This window comes from Daphnia pulicaria, chromosome 7 (genome assembly GCF_021234035.1).
Source record: "Daphnia pulicaria isolate SC F1-1A chromosome 7, SC_F0-13Bv2, whole genome shotgun sequence".
NCBI classification, from domain to species: domain Eukaryota; kingdom Metazoa; phylum Arthropoda; class Branchiopoda; order Diplostraca; family Daphniidae; genus Daphnia; species Daphnia pulicaria.
In genome coordinates, this window is record NC_060919.1 from 3624782 (window position 1) to 3644141 (window position 19360).

The 19360-nt window shown below is 43.6% G+C and overlaps 2 protein-coding genes across 6 annotated transcripts in view; both read right to left on the minus strand.

Annotated features, from left to right (window-relative positions):
- LOC124349426 (glucose dehydrogenase [FAD, quinone]-like) overlaps nt 1-19360 on the minus strand; it is a 211430-nt gene that overhangs the window by 144650 nt on the left and 47420 nt on the right. The window lies entirely within an intron of this gene.
- Nucleotides 835-19348, minus strand: LOC124349379 (C3 and PZP-like alpha-2-macroglobulin domain-containing protein 8). 4 transcript variants are annotated; one of them, XM_046799927.1, is made up of 23 exons: nt 19148-19348; nt 10501-10670; nt 10022-10422; nt 9337-9797; nt 9098-9262; nt 5669-5821; nt 5363-5571; nt 5162-5285; nt 4831-5090; nt 4524-4752; nt 4122-4443; nt 3833-4048; nt 3671-3766; nt 3318-3605; nt 3027-3243; nt 2752-2962; nt 2480-2672; nt 2291-2409; nt 2090-2221; nt 1809-2021; nt 1597-1733; nt 1387-1534; nt 835-1319 (listed from the first exon to the last, which is right to left on the minus strand). In XM_046799927.1, exons 2-23 carry the CDS (start codon nt 10641-10643, stop codon nt 1092-1094), a joined length of 4665 nt encoding a protein of 1554 aa, XP_046655883.1. In that variant the 5' UTR covers nt 10644-10670; nt 19148-19348; the 3' UTR covers nt 835-1091. The 4 variants fall into 4 exon arrangements, with proteins under 4 accessions (XP_046655883.1, XP_046655885.1, XP_046655882.1 ...); XM_046799929.1 differs by lacking the exon at nt 19148-19348 and adding an exon at nt 17309-17763 and having other exon boundaries at nt 10504-10670; XM_046799926.1 differs by lacking the exon at nt 19148-19348 and adding an exon at nt 17309-17763.

Here is a 19360-nt window from a genome sequence, read left to right on the forward strand (position 1 = left end):
TTTGACAGCATGAGGATCTAATGGATGGAAATTGACTGCTGAGCACTAAGTCAACTTGTTGGAATGACTGACAGTATGCATCTAGAATTTGAAGAAATAAGTTGGTACAGTATAAAAATAAGAAAACTAGGTAAAGATAAACCTACAGATCCAAAGTTAAATTTGGTATTTGAAATCACAGGAATAAGTATAAATTAGCAACAATTTGTTTCGCTCATTTCGCCTCGTTTCACCATGAAATAGTGTTGTCGTTTCACACATCTTTGTACAGCAACAACATCCTGTAGCCATGCCTGACTGCCTGTAGCAGCTGCTCTGCAATCAATTGATACTCATCATCATGTCTCAATGAAACCACCTTGCGGCCAATTTATCAACCCTGAAAACACGAATTAAGTTAGCACCCGATTTCAATTTGTTCGAATGGAGCATTTACACATCCTGCGTTGCCAGGTGTGGAAATCGCATTTGTGTCCAAATCGGCCAATCAGCGTACATTGTTTTAAAGGGGCTGTACGCTGATTGGCCCTTATTGGACACAAATGAGATTTCCAGACGATGTGTAACTGCTCCATTGCACAATTTTTCATGAACTCGTAAAGGAACCTTAAAGGGTAGACTCATGATAAAGACTATGAAATAGGTTATTCAACAAAATATATACACGAATGGTTTGTTCTTAACTTTCTTTTTCATCCAAAACACATGTTTTTTCATTAAAAACTTTGTGGGTCGGTTCTAGAGGGTACCATGCACCTTAGGCAACAAGAGAACGTTACTTTTTAGCTGATCGGCATCGCAAGTATTGAATAAGAAACACCAATTCTTGTTGCAATCAAATTCTTGAGTCTCGTGCGTCTATGTATTGTCATCTGGGGAGTAGGGAACATTCCACAGTTAGGATATTTCGTATAACAACAAAGAAAATGTATCGATTTGCTTCGCTTTAGGAATATTTCGTCAAAACATGATTCAAAATTTGTTTTGTTTTTTCGTTCAAGAATTCCAATATGAAACAAGAAAAAGTAACGGGAAAAGCGGAAATAGGAAATCCTTAAAATGATTCAATCCTTCGATTTGATATTATTCCTTTAGCTGCTGCAAGTTTGCGGCTTCGCTGCAAGCCATTTGTTTGAGTGGTCGATTGAAGATCTTGTACCAGCCCACAACGTCGAATTGTCTGGGCCATGTAAAAGCCAATGATGATGAAATTGTGGGCGATTCTTTTCCCACAGATCAATCCTTCCAGGTTGGATATTTCTCACCAATCCCGTCCGTCCCGCTCTTAATCGAAAGCATCGACCACAATTCGGGTTGACCTGTCACAATCATTTTTATTGAAGAATGAAGAAACATTGTAAGAAGTTTTTAACGTATTCTATCTACCTGGGCAATTTCCACGACGATTTCACCGTTTGGTAATTTTTGTAAACCAATCTCGCTTGAATTATCTTCGGCATCCAACGACGACACCACGTACGAGGAAAACATTTCTATGCGAATCTTCAAATCAGTTGAACTGGTTCCGTTCCAACTACACAAATACAAAATGATAATTAAATATTTCTTTGAAACACCACTGGTAGAAAAACTTACTGGACACAAATTGTTGCGTTCAGCGCCATTGGCGGCTCTTCATTTTCATCCAGTCCGGCACTTTCGACTGAGGTGTACAGGGAGAGTAACGATCCATCAACAATAGGTGGTTCCACTGTTTTCCAGTACACTTTAGTCTATTATCAAATTAAAAAAAAATGAGTTAACTCTTATGGCGCAAAGTAATAATCCGTTAATAAAAAGGGTTTAACCTGAATAATAGCGCATCCAGTTCCGGATAGGGTTACTTCAACGTTCTGCGGGAGACTTGGAATGTCGTACGTAAGTGCCGGAGTGTGCATCCGCACGTTTTGCTGCTCCTCCTGGGACTCTGAACGTGTTTCGTTGTCACTGGTTACGGCTATGACATTTTCATCGTCGTAATCCATCTGTGGAGGCGTGGAAGCGTTGCCTAACGCGGACTCCTAAAGCGTGAAACAAAAATAAATAAATATGTGAAACAAATTAAGAAAATAATTATAAGCCAACTCACGTTAGACAGATGATGGGATTGGATCAAAGTGACTTCGCCGTTCTGGAATGATAGTCGCATGTTGAGATTACGCACTGGATCGTTGAGCACCTGGCCGTATTTGCTCCAAGCTTTCATCATTCTCAATTTGTCCTAGTGAGCCCAAAAACATTACATTTTGTTTTAAATTCTATTTCATAATTGATTTTCTTAATTTGTTACTAAAGGATGAAGAATATGCCACGGTGCCGAAACTAAAATCCTGACCATTTCCAAAACTTTGCCGGGCTTGTTCTGATGAGAATAAGCTGTTAGGGCGTACGCCATCTCGTTTAAACATTCTGCGTTCAAAATATAATTAAGTAATCAGCTATTTAATTTAGTTGTTGTAGCTGAGTTTGTTATCTTTACGTTTGCGATCGTTCAAGTAGCAATCGATAAGTTCATCGTAGACGCTATCTAGTTTGGCCAACGTTTCCGGCCAGGCGGAAGAATGCGACACCAGGACGGCCGTCGCAATTGGAACGATCGTCTTCATTTCACGACTAGCCGCCAATTCACGTTCCAAGAAACGCTGGGCGGCCGAACTCACTTGGAACAACACCTGGACGGAATAAAAATGAATCAATAACTTTTCATCTATAAATCAAATGAATAAAAATGAACTAATATAAATCACGTACGATGTCGTCGTGCTGGACGTCTGACAGACACGTTAGAATGAACGCGGTGGTTTCGATCCTTTGACTTTGGGTGACGTTGGGTCCGTCGGCGAAACTTCCGTCATCGTTCTGCTGCCCGTGCATCCAAGTCAAGGCGGACTTGAGCAAATCAGGATCGGAATATCTCTGTAGGGTGATGGAAGACAGGGCGTGAACTGTCAGCGCCGTTAGTCTAGAAGAAATTGCGGAAATTGTTTCATCATTTCTGTTTCCCGGCAGATAAATAACCGGAATACCTGAGATCAGAGGGCCCGTCGGCATCGTGGAAGGATCCGTCGGCTGACCTGAAGCTCAAAATGTTCTGTAGAATTCCGTTCCAGCTGGTGTCCTCCTTGCCAGCGGGTTTTTTGGCGTACTGATTGTGATGGAAGCGTTCCAGCACGGTGACAAGGGTCGACGGATCGGTGGTGCCAGTGGGGCTCCACATATCGTCTAGACTTGACGCTATTCCACCTTGTGAATTGATAAAAGTAAATTATTAGAAAACAAAAACAATCTCAAATTTAATTTCATTAAACTTGATGAACCTTTGACGGTGATTTCGCCTTGCTCTTCGCTCACACGGCCAAGAACCGGTTTGGGGACGCTCAGAGTCCTGGTCGTCTGATCGATGGCTCCATCGGCACCCCACACTCTGAAAAATCCTCGGAATCCCCAGCTGGTTGAAAATCCAATGTAGCGGAACGGAGTGTCGCCGGCTTCTAGTGGGATTGACGCGAGCGGGCGAACCCCAATATGCGATCCTTTGCCAAACGACAAGAGCCAGCGATTTTGATCCGCAAGTGGGATGGATGGCTTGTTCCTCTTCTTCCTCCCTAATGAATTGAAATGTTACGTTACATCCCAAGTCTAGGCAAACAAATAACCGAGTCCAGCTCACCTAATTTGATTTGATCCCAGCTGATCCAGAACGTCTGCAGCCGATCCTGACGCAATATTTTCGGCGTCGCTATTTTAGTTTTAATCTCCGATAAACCTGTCCAGTCAATTAAACAATACATTAACACTTTAGTTCATGTTTCAATATTTTAAAAAATCCTACCATTCATTTGTTTGGATATCCAAGAGTACATGTTATCCTCGCCGCCCATGACCAGGTGGTAAGAAATGGCTTCGTCATCATCAAATTTGTCTGAACTGCCCAGGACGACTCTCAAATCGGCCGGCGCCGAAGCCTGGAACACGATTGTTTTGACGTGACTTCCCAGCGGCAAGACTTCGTACTTGAAGGACGAAGCGTTCGACACAAAGACATTTTCTATAATTCAATTAAAATTGAATTAAACTCAAATAAATGTGACCTTTAAAAATAAGAAAAACGGCGTAGATACCTTCCAAGCAAAAGAGGTAACTATCAGATTGAGAGTGCTGGAATTCGGTGCTGGAAACGCGGACAGATTTGGAGACGGGCAACGTCTCCATTTGCTCGAGATGGACGTCCAGGTTAATGACTTGGCTGGGAGCGCAACAGGCCCCCGAACTGGAGCCTTTGAGTTGGACCGTGAGCGTGACGAGCGGACTGAGCTCGTTGACGAGAATGCCGACACGGTAGACGGCCCTCGATTTGGGCGCCAGACAGGCCGGCTGCTGCAGATACTTTTTGCCGTTGGCTACGAAGCCGGCCCCGCCCGTCAGCGCCATTTGCAACTGAGTCTGAATTTGGGAATTCAAATATTTTTTATTTTAGAGAGAATTGTAATTGTGCCAAAAAATTTAATTTCGGATTTTTTTACTTGAGAACAGTTTTGGAAACGATTGGTGAGTGTCACATCGACGACCAGCTCTTCGCCAACACGGATGCTCTCGGGCAACTGGAAATCGATGGTCCAGTCGACGGGTTTGATCGGGATGGTGACGGGACTCGATTGGCGGACTCTTCCGTTCCGATCGACCGTCAGGAGCGTCAACTGCGGATCGGATCCGCTGGCCACCACCAAGTCCATCTCTTTAGTCGTCGATTCGCTTTATTTTGAAGTTGAACATTTGTACAATTACATCACTCGGGATTAAATTTCAACCCAAAAATTTCAAATTCCTTACCTCGGATCAAAGCACTGGACAAACCAAAGTTCGCTGGACTGGCCGAAAAGTTGCCACGGAGTTGGCGGCGCTTGGAACTTTGGCAAGAGTCGCAGGAATCTGTCCGTTTCAATGGATGGGCCCAGCAAGTTTGGACTTTGGACCTCGGCCGAGTTGGCCATTTCCTTATCAGCCCACGAACCGAAAAGACAATGGTAGGATCCTAGTTTGAGCGTCATGTTCACTCGAACTTTATTGCCTTTCACTCCCACAACTGTCACCTGTTAGCCCCAAACAGAATGTCCTTCATGAATGAATTAACTTAATTGAATCTTCTTGTCGAAAAAAGAACCTTGGTTTCAACGTTGTTGTACACTTCAACGTCCAGCGAGCTGGACGCCAAATGCTGGCCGTCGTCGTGCGAGAAAAAGACGGTGACGATGGCACGCGGGATCATCTCATAAATCACTGGAATGCTGAATTTCAAAAAATCCCGCCAAAAAATTTAAACCTTCGGAAGGATTTTGGAGACATTCTTTATGTATTTGATTACCTCAGGTTCAATTCCGCCGCCCATTTGGACTCGTCGCCGTCGTCGCTCTGGTTTCCAGTTTGAACGATCGATCCCGCAGTCATCGCTACCAAGTACTCTTGGCCCCAAGAGATGACATGGCCCGAGGATCGCGAGATGACGGCGTAGTTGATGCGATTTCCCACCAACTTGCATCCGGAATAGATGCTCAAGTGCAGCGTTTCTCCTTCCTGTCGAGAGTTATCCAGTTCCAACCCCCAAAAAGGATTTTATATTTCTTTTATATAACTCTTGTCAAAAAATGGAATAAGGAATATCAAAACTGACCATGAATCGATATTTGCCATTTTGGCTGAACAGCTGGACATTACAGTTGCCGCCGCTGTCGCCCGATTCCGGCCAACTGCTGACACCCAACGAATGGGATGCCAAGACGAATTGTCTATCCAGCGGTTGTCCCTCGATCGATTTCAGAGTGCCCTGCAGAGATGACACACACATTGATTTGTATTTTTAAAAAGAAATAAAAAGGAAAATAGGAGGATCTCTATATAATATTGCGATCACGTCGTTTGTTCACTCGCGGTGATGACAGTGTTATTGGCCTTTCAGGGTTTGCCCAGCATTTTTTCCCCCCTTCCCCCCTATATTGGACGGCCAATACATTCCCAGTCCTTTTATTATATATCTATCAATACTTGTTGAATCAGCGATCCGGCAATAAAAAGAAAAAGAAATCCGGTCAGAAAAGACGTGAACAACACGATGTAATCTTCTTATCAGAGGCGCTTCTCTCCGCTGTACCGGACTGTGTTTGTGTTGTGTCGGCTCCTTTTTCTCTTTCTTCGGCTGGACATTTCTGGATGACCGGCCCATCTTTTTTTTCTATACAGAAATACAATGTGCTGGGCTCGAATGGAATTCTCTATCTAACCGGCTTATCTAACCGCTGTGATTGCTTTTTTTCCCCCCCGACACAAGCTGAGACTGGGCCTCTATCAATACAGACGTCCATCCAAATCCTGGCGGACAGAGTTGGTGAGAGATGTACAACTTGGATACACGTCTATAAGCACAGCTGGGCAGCACCCAAAAGGAAATGGTCGGTAGGGATTATTACGTATATCTTTGATGCACTTGTCAATGGATAAATATATTTCTCATCTTCATATTATCGGATGGATGGATGCAATCCGCTTTTTATTTTTATTCTTACGTCATTTACTTTTTGTATTTATTTCCCGCCCTTATGAGCTCTGGTCGAAATGCGAGTCTCGTTTCAACTTTGGAGTGGGGCTTTCCGAGTTTCTTTGAAGTACTGTGCGGATGACATTCCCGCAATCCTGTCCTCCTCCACAGACGTTAGACAAGACCAAAATACTTGAACAAGCAAAGTAGAAAATATAACCCCCCCTGGCAGGAATCTAATATGCGGTCGTATTTCTGTCTATAATATATTAAAACATATAGTAACATATATCCAGCGAGCTGGAAACCCGAAACGGTGTAATTCAAATAGCCTTAAGATTGAGAAATATGTGCCATCCGTCGTCGTCGTCGTGAAACTCTGCACGACTGCATCCAATTAAAAATTTGGTTTTTTTGTTCCAACGCGATTGCCACCGACCCAAATGTCTCGCACAATATTTACGATCAGCCATCCATTTCAATGGATGTAGAGTTACGCAAAAATAAAAAAGATTCAGGTATATAGGGCGGGGGGAGTATAAAATTGGTCTAGTAAGTACCGCGGGACACGTACAGCTCGTTCATCTTTGTCTCAAAGTTGTGCCAGTAATTTCTCCTTGTCAACCAGCGACCCAGAATATCCCATATAGTACTTTTTGAGATTTAGATTGGTATAAATCAATCCAGTTTGGCTGCTCCACGGGCAGCTGGGAAAAAGAGTTTCGACTGGTTTCCGGGCGGGAGATTGTTGCGCCAGAAAACACCGGAAGAAAAAGACCACCAACATCAGAGCATATGGATTTCCTCCTAGTTTTAATTTTCCCTTTTTATTTAAAAAATAAAAAAAGTAGGAAAATCTGAGAACCCGAACGAAAAAAAAAAGTTAAGTTGAGAGATCCGCTTATATTCGTGTAGCAGCTCTATATAGCTTCTATCTCATTCTGTCAAGTTGTTGTCTAGATGGGGGAGAAAAAAAGGGGCGGAACTGCTGCTGCGGGAATGGCTTTCTCTCTACGCAGCCGAATGTGTATAAGCTCATTTGTTTCTATCTATCCATCCCCATCTCTCTCTATATATATATATATACCCTACTCTATACGTTTCACGTGTACAAAAGATATTATAGAATCCCGAATAAAACTCCAGGGAGGACAGGATGGAAAATGAACAAGGGCACGAAACGAATCTAATAAGAAATAGGATCGGCAAAAGTTATAATTCCCTATTACGCGCTTCGTGACGGAGTCTAACGAAAAAAAAGGAATAATAAAGTGCGGCTGCGGCGGCTTTTCGTTGGTGCTGGATACCGCGGGGTCTCCTAGACATGTACATATATATTCACTACGTGCGGTCCCTGAGACTGCTGTCGAACTCGAGCAAAAAGCAGACGTCCATATACTCTCCGGGGGGGATGATTCGGCATTACTGTAGTCTTACTGTGTCGTCTCTATCTTTCTTTTTTCACTCTTTGTGTGTGTGTTGGTTATCCTTTTCTTTCTTTTCTCTCTTTGACAGCAAAGTCACACACACACAGTTGTTCCGGTTCTGCATGTATACTATATAGGGGACGGGCGGAATTCCCATCAGGACGATGGATATACACATATACATACATGTCGCCCACCGGCAAAAAGGATTCGATCGTTAGACACCGAGAAAACAATCCTTTCCGCTCTCCCCCAACCGCCATCTTTATTTCCTACACACACACTCCTCCTCCTCACATGCTAATGACACTAAAAAGTCCGTCGAGGGGGAAGGAAGTTGTCGACGTTGAAACAAAAGGAGTTCCGATGGAAGGCATCCGCTTTTCCATCCTACCAGCAAGGAAAGTCTTATAGAGAGATAGAAAACTCAAAGCAGCTTAGGCCCATTTGCGCTGGTATGCATGCACTGCCGGCCCAGCTCGCTTGAGCGACTTCTGTTTGCTCAGTGTATACACTGAGAGAGATGAAAGTTAACCCCCTAGCCCACAGTTCAACGTTTTCCGGTTGGATGCCGGAATGATTTGGGAAAATCCTTTCGGCCTTTGTCATCATCACGTCTGAGACTATGGGATACGCAAGAACAAGTTTCTTATTACGTACTACCCTCCGTCGACTCTCGTTACATTTGAATTGTCCAGCACGGAATTTGACAGCTGGACAGGCAATACGCTAGCTCCCTTTTTTAATCCTTGAGATGACGTCCAGCCTCACGTCTGGATGAGATCAAAAACTACCCAACTGTTTTTAGAAATAAAAAGATGTCGACCGCCAGCGGATCGAACTGAAATGGAATTCGACGGAATTCAATTTCAAAGTTTTTTTTAGCTTTTTTCCCCCTTCCGGTTTATCTAGCTGATGCCTATATTTTCCATTCCATGAATGTATGAACGCATAATCCTCGTAGTTCCGGCCGCCACCGCCGACGGGCTTTTCTCGTTATCAATGATTCAAGTCTGCTGCTGCTTGATGCTGGAGGGCATTTAATCCGCACAGGCTTTTTTTTTTTTTGTTAAAAGGCATCAATAATAAGCTGCCGGGCTGATGGATGCTTACATATTCCGTCAAAGAAACATCCCCTTACTTGTAAAGTTGCGTTGCTCGTCAGGTTTGAAAGGGCCGGAACGGTGAAGATCATCGTCGACGTCGTCCGGTTGAAGTGGATCGTTTGGTGGTGGAGCGATGCTCCGTGCTGGTCCAGCACGTCCAATCCGACCGTGATGCCCCGCTCCGACGTCCCAGCAATCAACTGCAACGATCAAATGACATAAATCAATCAAACACACAATTCCGCCGGAAGCGATGTTGGAAATATATTTTTACTTCTCCGGCGAATGGCGATCCTTGCTGGATTACCGACGCCGTCCTCGGGCTGAAATCCAGCTCGACGAAATGGGACTCGACCATTGGTGAGGGATCGATGGGCTTTTCTTCCGGCTCGGTCGCATTCCTGTCCGTCTGCTGCTGGCGGCTTTGATGCTGTCGCCGGATCAAGCGGAAACTCTGGGCGGCCGTCAAACCTCCGGCCGTGGCCCGGATCGTCCACATTCCCGTCTGCTGCGGCAGATCGCTCAGCTGGAAGAGCAAATTCTTGAGACCGGACCCGACAAGTGAAACGCTCCAATAGTGGACGATGACATTGTTGGGATCGTGAGCAGCCACCTGGACAGACGAGGCCACGTCATGCATGGCGGCAGCTTGTTCCGTCCTGGACGGCCCACGCTCCGGGTCGGCCCCAGCGATAATTTGGCCGTGCTGGTCCAAACAAGCCAACCAGATCGACACTATAGACAATAACAAAAAACAAATTCCCAAAATGATCAAACCCGCGTTTTGTTATTCTTGGGACGGCCCGGAATAGATCCATCAAATGGATCATCTTACAAGAAAAGTTGCGGTTTTTTTCTCTTTCTACAAAGGAAAAACAATCTCCAAAATGGCGGGGGGGGGGGAGATATTTAACAAAAAGAAAATAAAAATAGAAAGTTGTTGAGAAACTATAAATTACCAACATCATCCGGATGATAAACGGTGCGCTCCAGACGCAAACTGAGAGATTGGATCGCCTCTAATGGATGAACGGGGAACTCTTCACTTTGGCAGCCACCACCACCGACGCCGACGCCGACGACGTTGCTTCCATTTCCGCTGCTGCTGGCATTAGCGGGGCTTCCGCAGCCGAGGCGGACCGTCAGCTGGCCGTCGTAACTCATCGGGATGGTCAGCTCAACGGGACTGATTGCCTCGCCGTGATGAAGCGTCAGGGTCTTTTGCTCGTAAGTGCGTCGCGAGTCGGCCAGACGGACCGTCACGATGGCGTTGGTCGTCTGCTGCGATCCTTCCAGATCGATCCACATGACGGTCGTCGATCCCAAGATGACGGCCCTAGGCCAAACGACGTTCCATGTCCTTTTTTATGTTGAAATAATTCGCTCGATTTAATTCAAATGTTCTTTTTTAAAAAAGAAAATCAAAAAGGCAACTCACGACGACGACGACGACGTCGAGTTGGGAGAAAAGGCCGGCGGCTGAGTCAGCGCCGCGGCGTCGAGGAAACGCTCGAGGGTGAGTAGGCCTACGAGGACCGTGACAAATGCCGATTGAAGTAGTAGTTGCGACGACGCCTTCATTTTGCATTCATCGAATGTCGACTGCAGCTGAAAAGAAAGAAAGAAATAAATCAAAAAAAGGAGGTTGTTAAAAGTGACACGAAAAAGGGAGAAATCCTGTACGATTTATACATACGGGGTGGGGTTATGGGAATCTCGTTACGAAACGACACCAATTTATTCCGTATTTTATAACCGTGTAAATGGCGCGCCTGTATACATATTGAGATGCTATGCAGTCCGGCGGGAAAGCGAAAATGTATTTAAATTCGGTTCCAGACTTCCAAGGGAAAAACGACGATGAACGAGACGGTGGTCCCTGGTGGTCTTAACATTTTCTAGCTCCACTTTGATTTCACAGTGTTCAAAGTTTAAACATTTTTTAAATGTGATAATCATATTCTATCATCATCTGAATTGTGAAGCACAGGTTTAGTCGGAAAATCATTCCAGGGCTGTTCATCCAAGAAAATCAGAACATTTTTGAATTACGAGCAAGACTGCGTTGTTGAAAAATCTGTTGAAGTTACAATGATTGAGAGTTAAGCACGAAGCAGCTTAAAAATAAAATTGCATGGGAAGATGCAAATGTTATCATGTATACCATGTTTTCTAATTTCAACAATTGTGAATCACTTTTGGGATTTCCTGCAGGAACAGCACTGGATTGATTTGCCCACAAACATATTTTGGTTTCACATAATTTAGATTCTTGAATGTTTTTACTTTAAACTCGAAAAACAAAGGGAAAATAGGAAAATGTTGGGTTCCCCACGTATTTGCATGATAAACACGTTTGCTTTCCAGATCGATTGTAAACATAAAAATACATTACTAATAAACTAAGGAATCATTTTAAAGGGTATTTTACCGTCTATTAGATGAATTTCAAATGTTATCATTACGTTCTGTTTGTAATCTTAAATTTCGTGTTGTCATTCTTGTAACTTGTAAAACCAACTGAAATAAGCAGACGACACTTTTCTTTTCTTATTAAAGTCGCCTCTAAGAAATCGATAGCAACTCATTTTAAAATATGCAAATCGTTCAACGACGATAAAAGCGATTTTCACCCACCCTCGCACATATTCACTTGGCGGATTATTTTAGTTTTTAAATGGTTCATCTTTAAAATTTAATCTCTACCAAAGTTAAGTTTAAAAAAAGCAAAAATGTGCACCATAAACCTGCAGGAATAACATTATAACTCTGTTATTGTCTCCAGCAGGTTTAAGTGGACAGAATATTTTCCCTATTTAATCCTATAAAAGTCGATCCACTTTAAATAGCCGCAGGTTTCATCCCCTTGAGCACTTTAGCCGCTGCTTTAATACAGAAAGTGTGGGCGTGTGCTATATTAGTCTATCCAACAAAGTATAGACGTAGAGTTTCTTCCGACTATAATAATCATAAAAGAAGAAAAGATTGTGCTAAATTGGGTCCGTCTCTATACACACACGCGGTGTAATGGACTGTGTGTCCTACTGTACTACAACAGCACATGTTTTTTCACCCGCCCAATGGTGCTAGATGAACACAACTTTCTGGGTACACACACACACAATATATGTCTGTGAGTTGTGTGAGTGTGTGTCTAGATAAAAACACACGTAACAATACACACACGTATTGCTGCTGCTCCGCCCGGAGTTGTGTGGTGATCATCCGGAACGCTTTTGATACATTTTGCTGCTGGATTAGTATCTATTTTATATCTATCTAACTTGCTATTTATTTGTATTCTTGCCTTTAGCGCATTTGTATCGTTCGGCCGACATTATCTGAACTGTCGAGTAAGTCTAACCAACAGGGAATTTTCACAAACTCTTGTTTTCTTTTATCCGCGCCCAGTCATTCAATTTTTTTCTCCTTTTATTCTGTCCGTCTTTATATTCCGGCTAATAAGCCACAAACGAGGGAAAAAGAAAAAAACATATGCGCCCTTGTTCTACTATATAGTACATTTTTAGAACGAGTCTTTTATACTATAATATAAGCGCCTAGAAAATATATAAAAGCAGATCGTCGTCTCGTTGCATTGTGTGTGTGTACATACACCGGCGCATATGAGGAGGTTTGGATCGATACTTGATGCGCCAAAAGTTATGATGAGTTTTCCTCTCTCCGAGCCCCAGAGAGAGACTCTGGGAAAAACTTTTTTTTCTCTTTTTTCCCCTATTTATATATGTGATGTGTGTACTAGACTACTACTACATGCGCATCCAAGTTGTGTCTCCGCCTTGCAGCATTCTTTTTCCCTGGTGGATGCTAATCAGCCACGTTTGTTTTGTCTTTTTTAATACCCCCCCTATTCTATATACTATAGGCGTCTAATCGCTAGCTCCTATAATCATATATTCCTCCTTTCAATCATCTTCTTATAAGACCGAATGTGTTACCATGTATAGGACGGACTCTGTCGCTATTTCTTCCTTCAAAAACATTTTTTTTCAATATCGTTTAGATTTCGCGCGCAATGGCGGATCCAGTCGAGCAGAGCTTATTATAAGACCGTTGGCTTTTTATTTTATTTTTGTTTTATTATTTGGAACACGACGTCGTCATGGCATCCGCTTATTAATATGCGCTCCCGCATCCCGCTGGAAGACTTTGTGAGAAAAATGAAAAAAAAAATGTTTTTCTTTTTCTCATTTATTGAATTTAATATTTTTTCGATCGGGAAACAAAAGAATGTCGGATGCAATATTGAATAGCGCCTCTATATGGAAGGAAAAAAACAATGGGGTAACTCGCGGTGCGCGTCGCTCGGCGTCGCTTTTTTGTTTTTTTTTCACGAAGCGGACGTTGAGCGACTGTTCACGGTCGGTTGGGCCGCTTAAATGGGACAGGGCTGACATGAAAAATCGTGTACACGGAAGTTTAAAAAAAAACACAGCCGTAAATTGAAATTGAAGTTTGCCAGTTTTGCCGCCATTGAAAAACGAAAAAAATTTTATCGCGGGAAATTTAAAAAAGTTAAAAAATTGACTTTTTTCTTTAAAAATACAACGAAGGCGCTTTGGGATTTTATGAGGCGTGAATCTGGTTACATCATCAGTTTCTTTTCAGACCCGCCACTTTAGTCCCCCCACCCCACCCTCGTCTGTAAGTGTTGTTGTTGTTGGGACTCCCGCGCGTTCCTCCCTGGGCCGTTGATGGAGTTGTCAACTATTGACACAGTCACACGTTATTGTGCAGTCAAGGCTGGCCTTCTGTGTATGTGTATGCGACAAGGTTTAAATATAGGTCGCCATCAACAACAAACAACATTTATTTCTTTTCTAGTTCAACCCCTCCCATTCCACGACTGTGTGTGGGGGGGAGGAGGAGACGAACGTGACTCGGCATACACATTTTTATTTAGACAGACCGGCCCAGGCTGTTAGGGCAGAGCTAGGTTATATCGATGCCAACAGCAGCAGCAGTAGTCTCGAACCCCCCATCGTTTATTTTTCCTGGCTGTATAAGATTATTACGACACGAAAGTCGGTATGTGTGCTGCCGAATGGCGCAAAACGAAGCCAATGGAAGGTGTAGACGTTGGTAGGGGTTACCACAGGCAACGGCCATTTTATCCCGACAATGTCAAAAAAAAGAAGAAAAATTGAAAAGGGAAAATATAACTCTGAAAGGCGATAGCAGATGACAACCGAACGTCGCATATGTTGTTTTTCTTTTTTCGTTAAGGGGTTTCACGGATACGCGCACATCATAATAACCGTAAAAACATGGGTGGTTGCCGCGCTGCGGATTCCACAGCGCGTTTTCCAGCAGCCCGACTCAACTCACGAAAATAGCCCAAGATTTTATCTTTTTACATTTTCACTAGGAGAGAGAAAATGACAACATTTGTTCGGCGTGCGTTACTATTCAACATGTCGTCTAGTTCATTTCTCTCAAAAGAGTCGACATAGTTCACCTGCTGCTGATGCGTACAGCCAAAAAGATAAAAATTCCAATTTAAAAATCGGCCGATCCATCATTTTCAAAAATCCCGCGCTTCCATAAGTAGTCGCATCTCTTTCAAATGAATAACTTTTCAAATAATAATACTCCCCTCTTCCATTTTCTAATTATCTAGTCGACTTACGAATACAATACCCTCCTGGACAGCTCATCTTCTTTTATTCCCTACTAAATAAAAAAGGAAAACTAAAAAATTCACGACGAGACAGAAATATCATGCCCCTCGGGCTATTAGCTCCTATACTATAAGTAGCACCGTCTCTCTATTCTTCCTTCAACCTGCTATAGTAAAGTCAAATGGGATAGAAAAAGAAAACAAAAAATATCCAACAGAACCCGGTGCGAACGTTCATCTTCTTTCTTTTTTCGTGAGTGGATTCTGTCAATATTATGTGCGCTTGATGAAGCGTTGTCAGTTGTCACTCCCAACACTTCCACCCCATCCACCCCACCCTTTTTTCTCTTCTTAAAGTCCCCCCCCCCCCCCCCCCATGAGTATATCCAGCGGATAAATGACTTTGGGAAGAAGAAGAAGGAGGGAATAGTACGTGCTGCGCTTCGCTACTAACTTTGATCAGCTAGTTAGTAGCGCCGTCACCCGCACACACACACATCATCTAGTTCCCCCTAGTCGTGAGGGATAGACGGGAGCCAATTGAATTGCCCGCCATACGGACTGGAAAGGAAACACACAGGAGCTGCAGCTGCAGTCCCCATTTGTATCTTATATAGGCTGCTGAACTACTATTCTCTGAATAAATATAGATTTAACGTTATAGACTAGCTGAGATGGAGAATAAAGTGAACTTGGGTAGGAGCTATACGAAGACACACATTCAGATCAATGAAGAGTTTCTTATCAGCGAGCACGTCGCTTGTCTACGCGACTGACGACTCTAGTCCCCCGCCGTTGTCATTACGTGCTTTTGAAGTTGCGCAGGTTTCTTATCTTTTCTTGATTTCGGTTGCTAGTCCCTGCTGGATGTTGTTGAGCCTGTCCAACAACAGTAGACCCCCCCCCCCCCTCTAAATGTTACGTAGTTTCTTCTTCTTTATTTGGGAGGCGGTCGATTTATTTTCATTACCAGTCCGGCCGTGTCCATTCTTTAGCCGCAAATAAGCGCCGACGGCCGCCGCCGAGCGACTCTCTAGACGCGATTGTGTTGTTGATGAACCTATTGGCTTTTATTTCCCCACCCAATATAATACCCGCCAAATTCGATTGGCCCCCCATGAAATAAGTTGCCATCATCTTTTACACATTTGATTCTTATTCACCCCCATTGATGTTCTTCTTATTCCCTAGCTCTTGTTTTTTTGGGGAATAAGTTCGCCTAATGAAGGGAAGGTGATGCTGGTGCTGCTCCCCTCCGTTCCTCACAGTCGACTAATTGAAGCCCTCCGACGTGAGCGTCGGGATCGGGTTAACACGCAAACAAACCCATCCGCTAGACGACGATATATTCCCGTCTTGCATAACCGGAAACAAAGAGGAACGGGGGATGGGGTGGTAGCTATATAGTGTGTGTGTGTGTGTGTCGATTGACAAGTGAATTGATACACCCCCCGCCCATGTTGTTGTTGTTGTGTTTATCTCTCTCGATCGTCAACGAGGAAACAACCAACATCTTCAAAGCCGAGCAATGCGACATTCTTTTTCTCATTTGATTTTTTTAAATTTCCCGCCGTACAATAAGCCTTTAACATTCAATTGATCGGTTGTCAAACGATTAAAATGTTTTGTGGTTATTTAAAAAAAAAATGTAAACTTTTATTTCGCGCCTTTTCTTATCTTTTTTAAAATTCAATTTAGACGCGGTTAGATGCTAGGAGTTTGATATGTCTATTGATATGTCTATGTACACGGGAGTCTATATGTTTGCTTGGGCTAAGTGCTACTGCCAGGGTAGCAGCAGCTGGTGCGGAGAGCGCTAGACTCCCATTGTCCGGTTTGAATTATTTGGTCCCTTTTCTTATGTATTCCCGTTATATCAGATTGCGTACAAGATAAATGGGCAAAAATTCTTCCTCCTTGCGCACATACAAATTTCCCATGTGTATCGATGCATTGCCCAACAGACAGTGTCAAAAGTGTGTCTCCATCTATAATCGATGGTTCACTACTCCAAAAAATTCGATGGAAGAACGTGATGTCTCCGATGACCACACAAGGTCCTCTTCCAAACTTCTTTTTTGTCGTTTCAATTAATTCCAAGAAATTCTACCCAATGATATAAATACAAGTGACTTTTGCCTGGACGTCTCTATATAGTCTATACGAACTTATTTGATTTCCATCTGACTGGACCTCTCCAGCAAATACAATCGAGCGCGCGATCGAGTGGGAATAAAAATTCGCGCGGTCGTGTTGTCTTCTTTTTCAACAACAACACCGTGTTGTTGTTGTGGTTGTGTCTACAAGCGTTTTCTATAGGTGCTCACCCCTGTACATCTATCTATCTACAAAACCCCCCCTGGCAGATAAATCGATTCTTTCTTATTTGCCTGGGCGCTTCTATCAAGTGGAACACACCCCAACTATATAAATGAGCTGACGGGAGAGTTGGCTGGGTTCTTCTTCTAACACAGGAGAAGAAAAGAAAAGATGTCTAACACATGTACAGACACAAACTGGAAAAAAACAAAAAAAAAATTCACCGTGCCAACTAGAATAAACAGACAAACACGAGGGACAATATCGACCATCTGGCGCCGCTCACCTGGAGCTCGTTGTATAACCTCGGTCTCTTTTGTCCTGTTGTTGGCGTCGATGTGCGGTTGTACTGCTGCTGCTGCTGCTGCTGTTACGGCTCTTCCACTCGGATGGGCGGATGAAATCAAGCGGAAGCTCAACAAAATAATAAAAAAACAGACGACACCACCAAACGATTTTTTGGTTTCAATTGTCTAAACCCCCCGAAATGTTTAATACAGCGAAAAATGTGTCTGTGTGTGTACGTCAATTGTTCCTTCCTGACGTTGCCCGGCTGCCGATTCTGGATGGAATAAGAGCGTGAAAACAACAAAGGTTGGAAACAGCCCAGCAAATTTCCCGATGGCGAAATGAGAAAAGTGAAAAGTGAGAAAAGAACAACAAGGAATTGAGAAACGACCGTCAGTGATGCTGGTGCGTTCACCAACTGGTGCAGCATCAGGAGCGACAGGAGCATCTCTAGGAGCTCCCAACCCCACCCACCTCCCCACCCCACCCCACCTTCGCATAACGTGTGCGATGGCGAATGCGCCGTGAAGACCAACGGAAAAAAACCTTTTCTTCTTTCTTCAACCCCCCCGGAGGAGAATGAAAGTGTGTGTGTGTGTTGCACGCGTGAAAACACGTAATAAACACACACACACACAAGACGACGCCTCGTAGTATCTTGATATACATGTTCTGGCGTGTGTGTGTGTGTGTTTTTTAAAGTAAAAGGGGATGAACTCACGCCCGAGATGGATGACCAACCGAGTCCTTAGTCTAAAAGATGTGTGTACCTTGTTTGTTTATGCAAATCTATCGATCCATTTTTTTTTTGTTCTTATTTGTAGACCGGTCAGTGGTGCAGAATAAAGAAATGGGTTTCAACACGAACGCGGAAGACGGTATAAAGAGGTTCGAAAGGGCGGGTAGAAACGCTATAGGCACACACATTTGAAATGTTACATTTCCTTCATCTCGAGCCGTATATATAATCGCGCCGTTTATACTTCTAGACACACTTTTTCTTTTTATAGAGAAAGCTTTAGTGTATACATACGGTTGATGTATACAGCCAGAGACTTTCCATGTTTAAAAAAAAAAAGTGTATTTATTTCCCGCTCTTTTTTTTGAAATTGCAAAAGAACTTTTTTTTTTAAAAAAGATAAAAAATGTACGTCAATACGAAATGGTCTGGTTTTTTCCTTCTTTCTACCCCTGCGCTATTTATACAGTCAGCAAAGCTGTGACTGGCATCGAAACTTTGGAACTTTGCCTTTTGCCATTGAAAATCTCTCGATCCCCCACCTCTTCTTCTTCTTCTGCGTAATAAAAATAAAGAAACTTGCGCGCGCGTGGGCGTCTGTATCGCCATGTCAATTTTGGCGACCCGCATTTTTTCTTATTCCAATTCCACCCACGCCCTTCAGAAAAATGAGAGTGAAATCGAGAGTGAAAAATCTGGACGGCCATCGCGACGTCACAGTCGAATCATCGGCGTCAATGGAAAAAGGAGGTTTGCGCCTTTCGTAGTAGTATTGATACACCCACCGCTCGGGGTAATAAATGATAGCCCGGGGGGGAAATTTGAAAATGTGCCAAAAATAATAGAAAAAGATTGGATAGAGTAAACACGGGAATCATCAAAGGGTTGGGGGGGGGGGGGGGGGTTGGTGGGTGGGTGTCGGCGGTGGCAAATGAGACGACGCCGGGCGTCTCGAGTGTTATTATATTTGACGATTTCTTCCCGACGAGAGGCTCGACGCCACTATTGAGCCAACTAAGGCATGACTCCCTCCCCCTTTGCCATCGGCCGCCAAGGGCCAGCGCCTTAGATATTTTTTTCAAAAAAAAGAAGACTTACGTGAATGGTGGCCCAGTCAGCATCTAGAAAACCGAGCGGAACTGTAAGCCGTGCATGTTCAAATCCTTTTCGGGGCTCCCCTCTAATTGGGTCGCTGGTTGAACATTTTGCAACCCCTCGGCGCTTTTCACAGTAGACTCTTCTCTTTTACGGCAGCCACAAAAAGACGAGCCCGTCATCACCACTCGTCGACCCTTAAGGAAAAATCAGAAA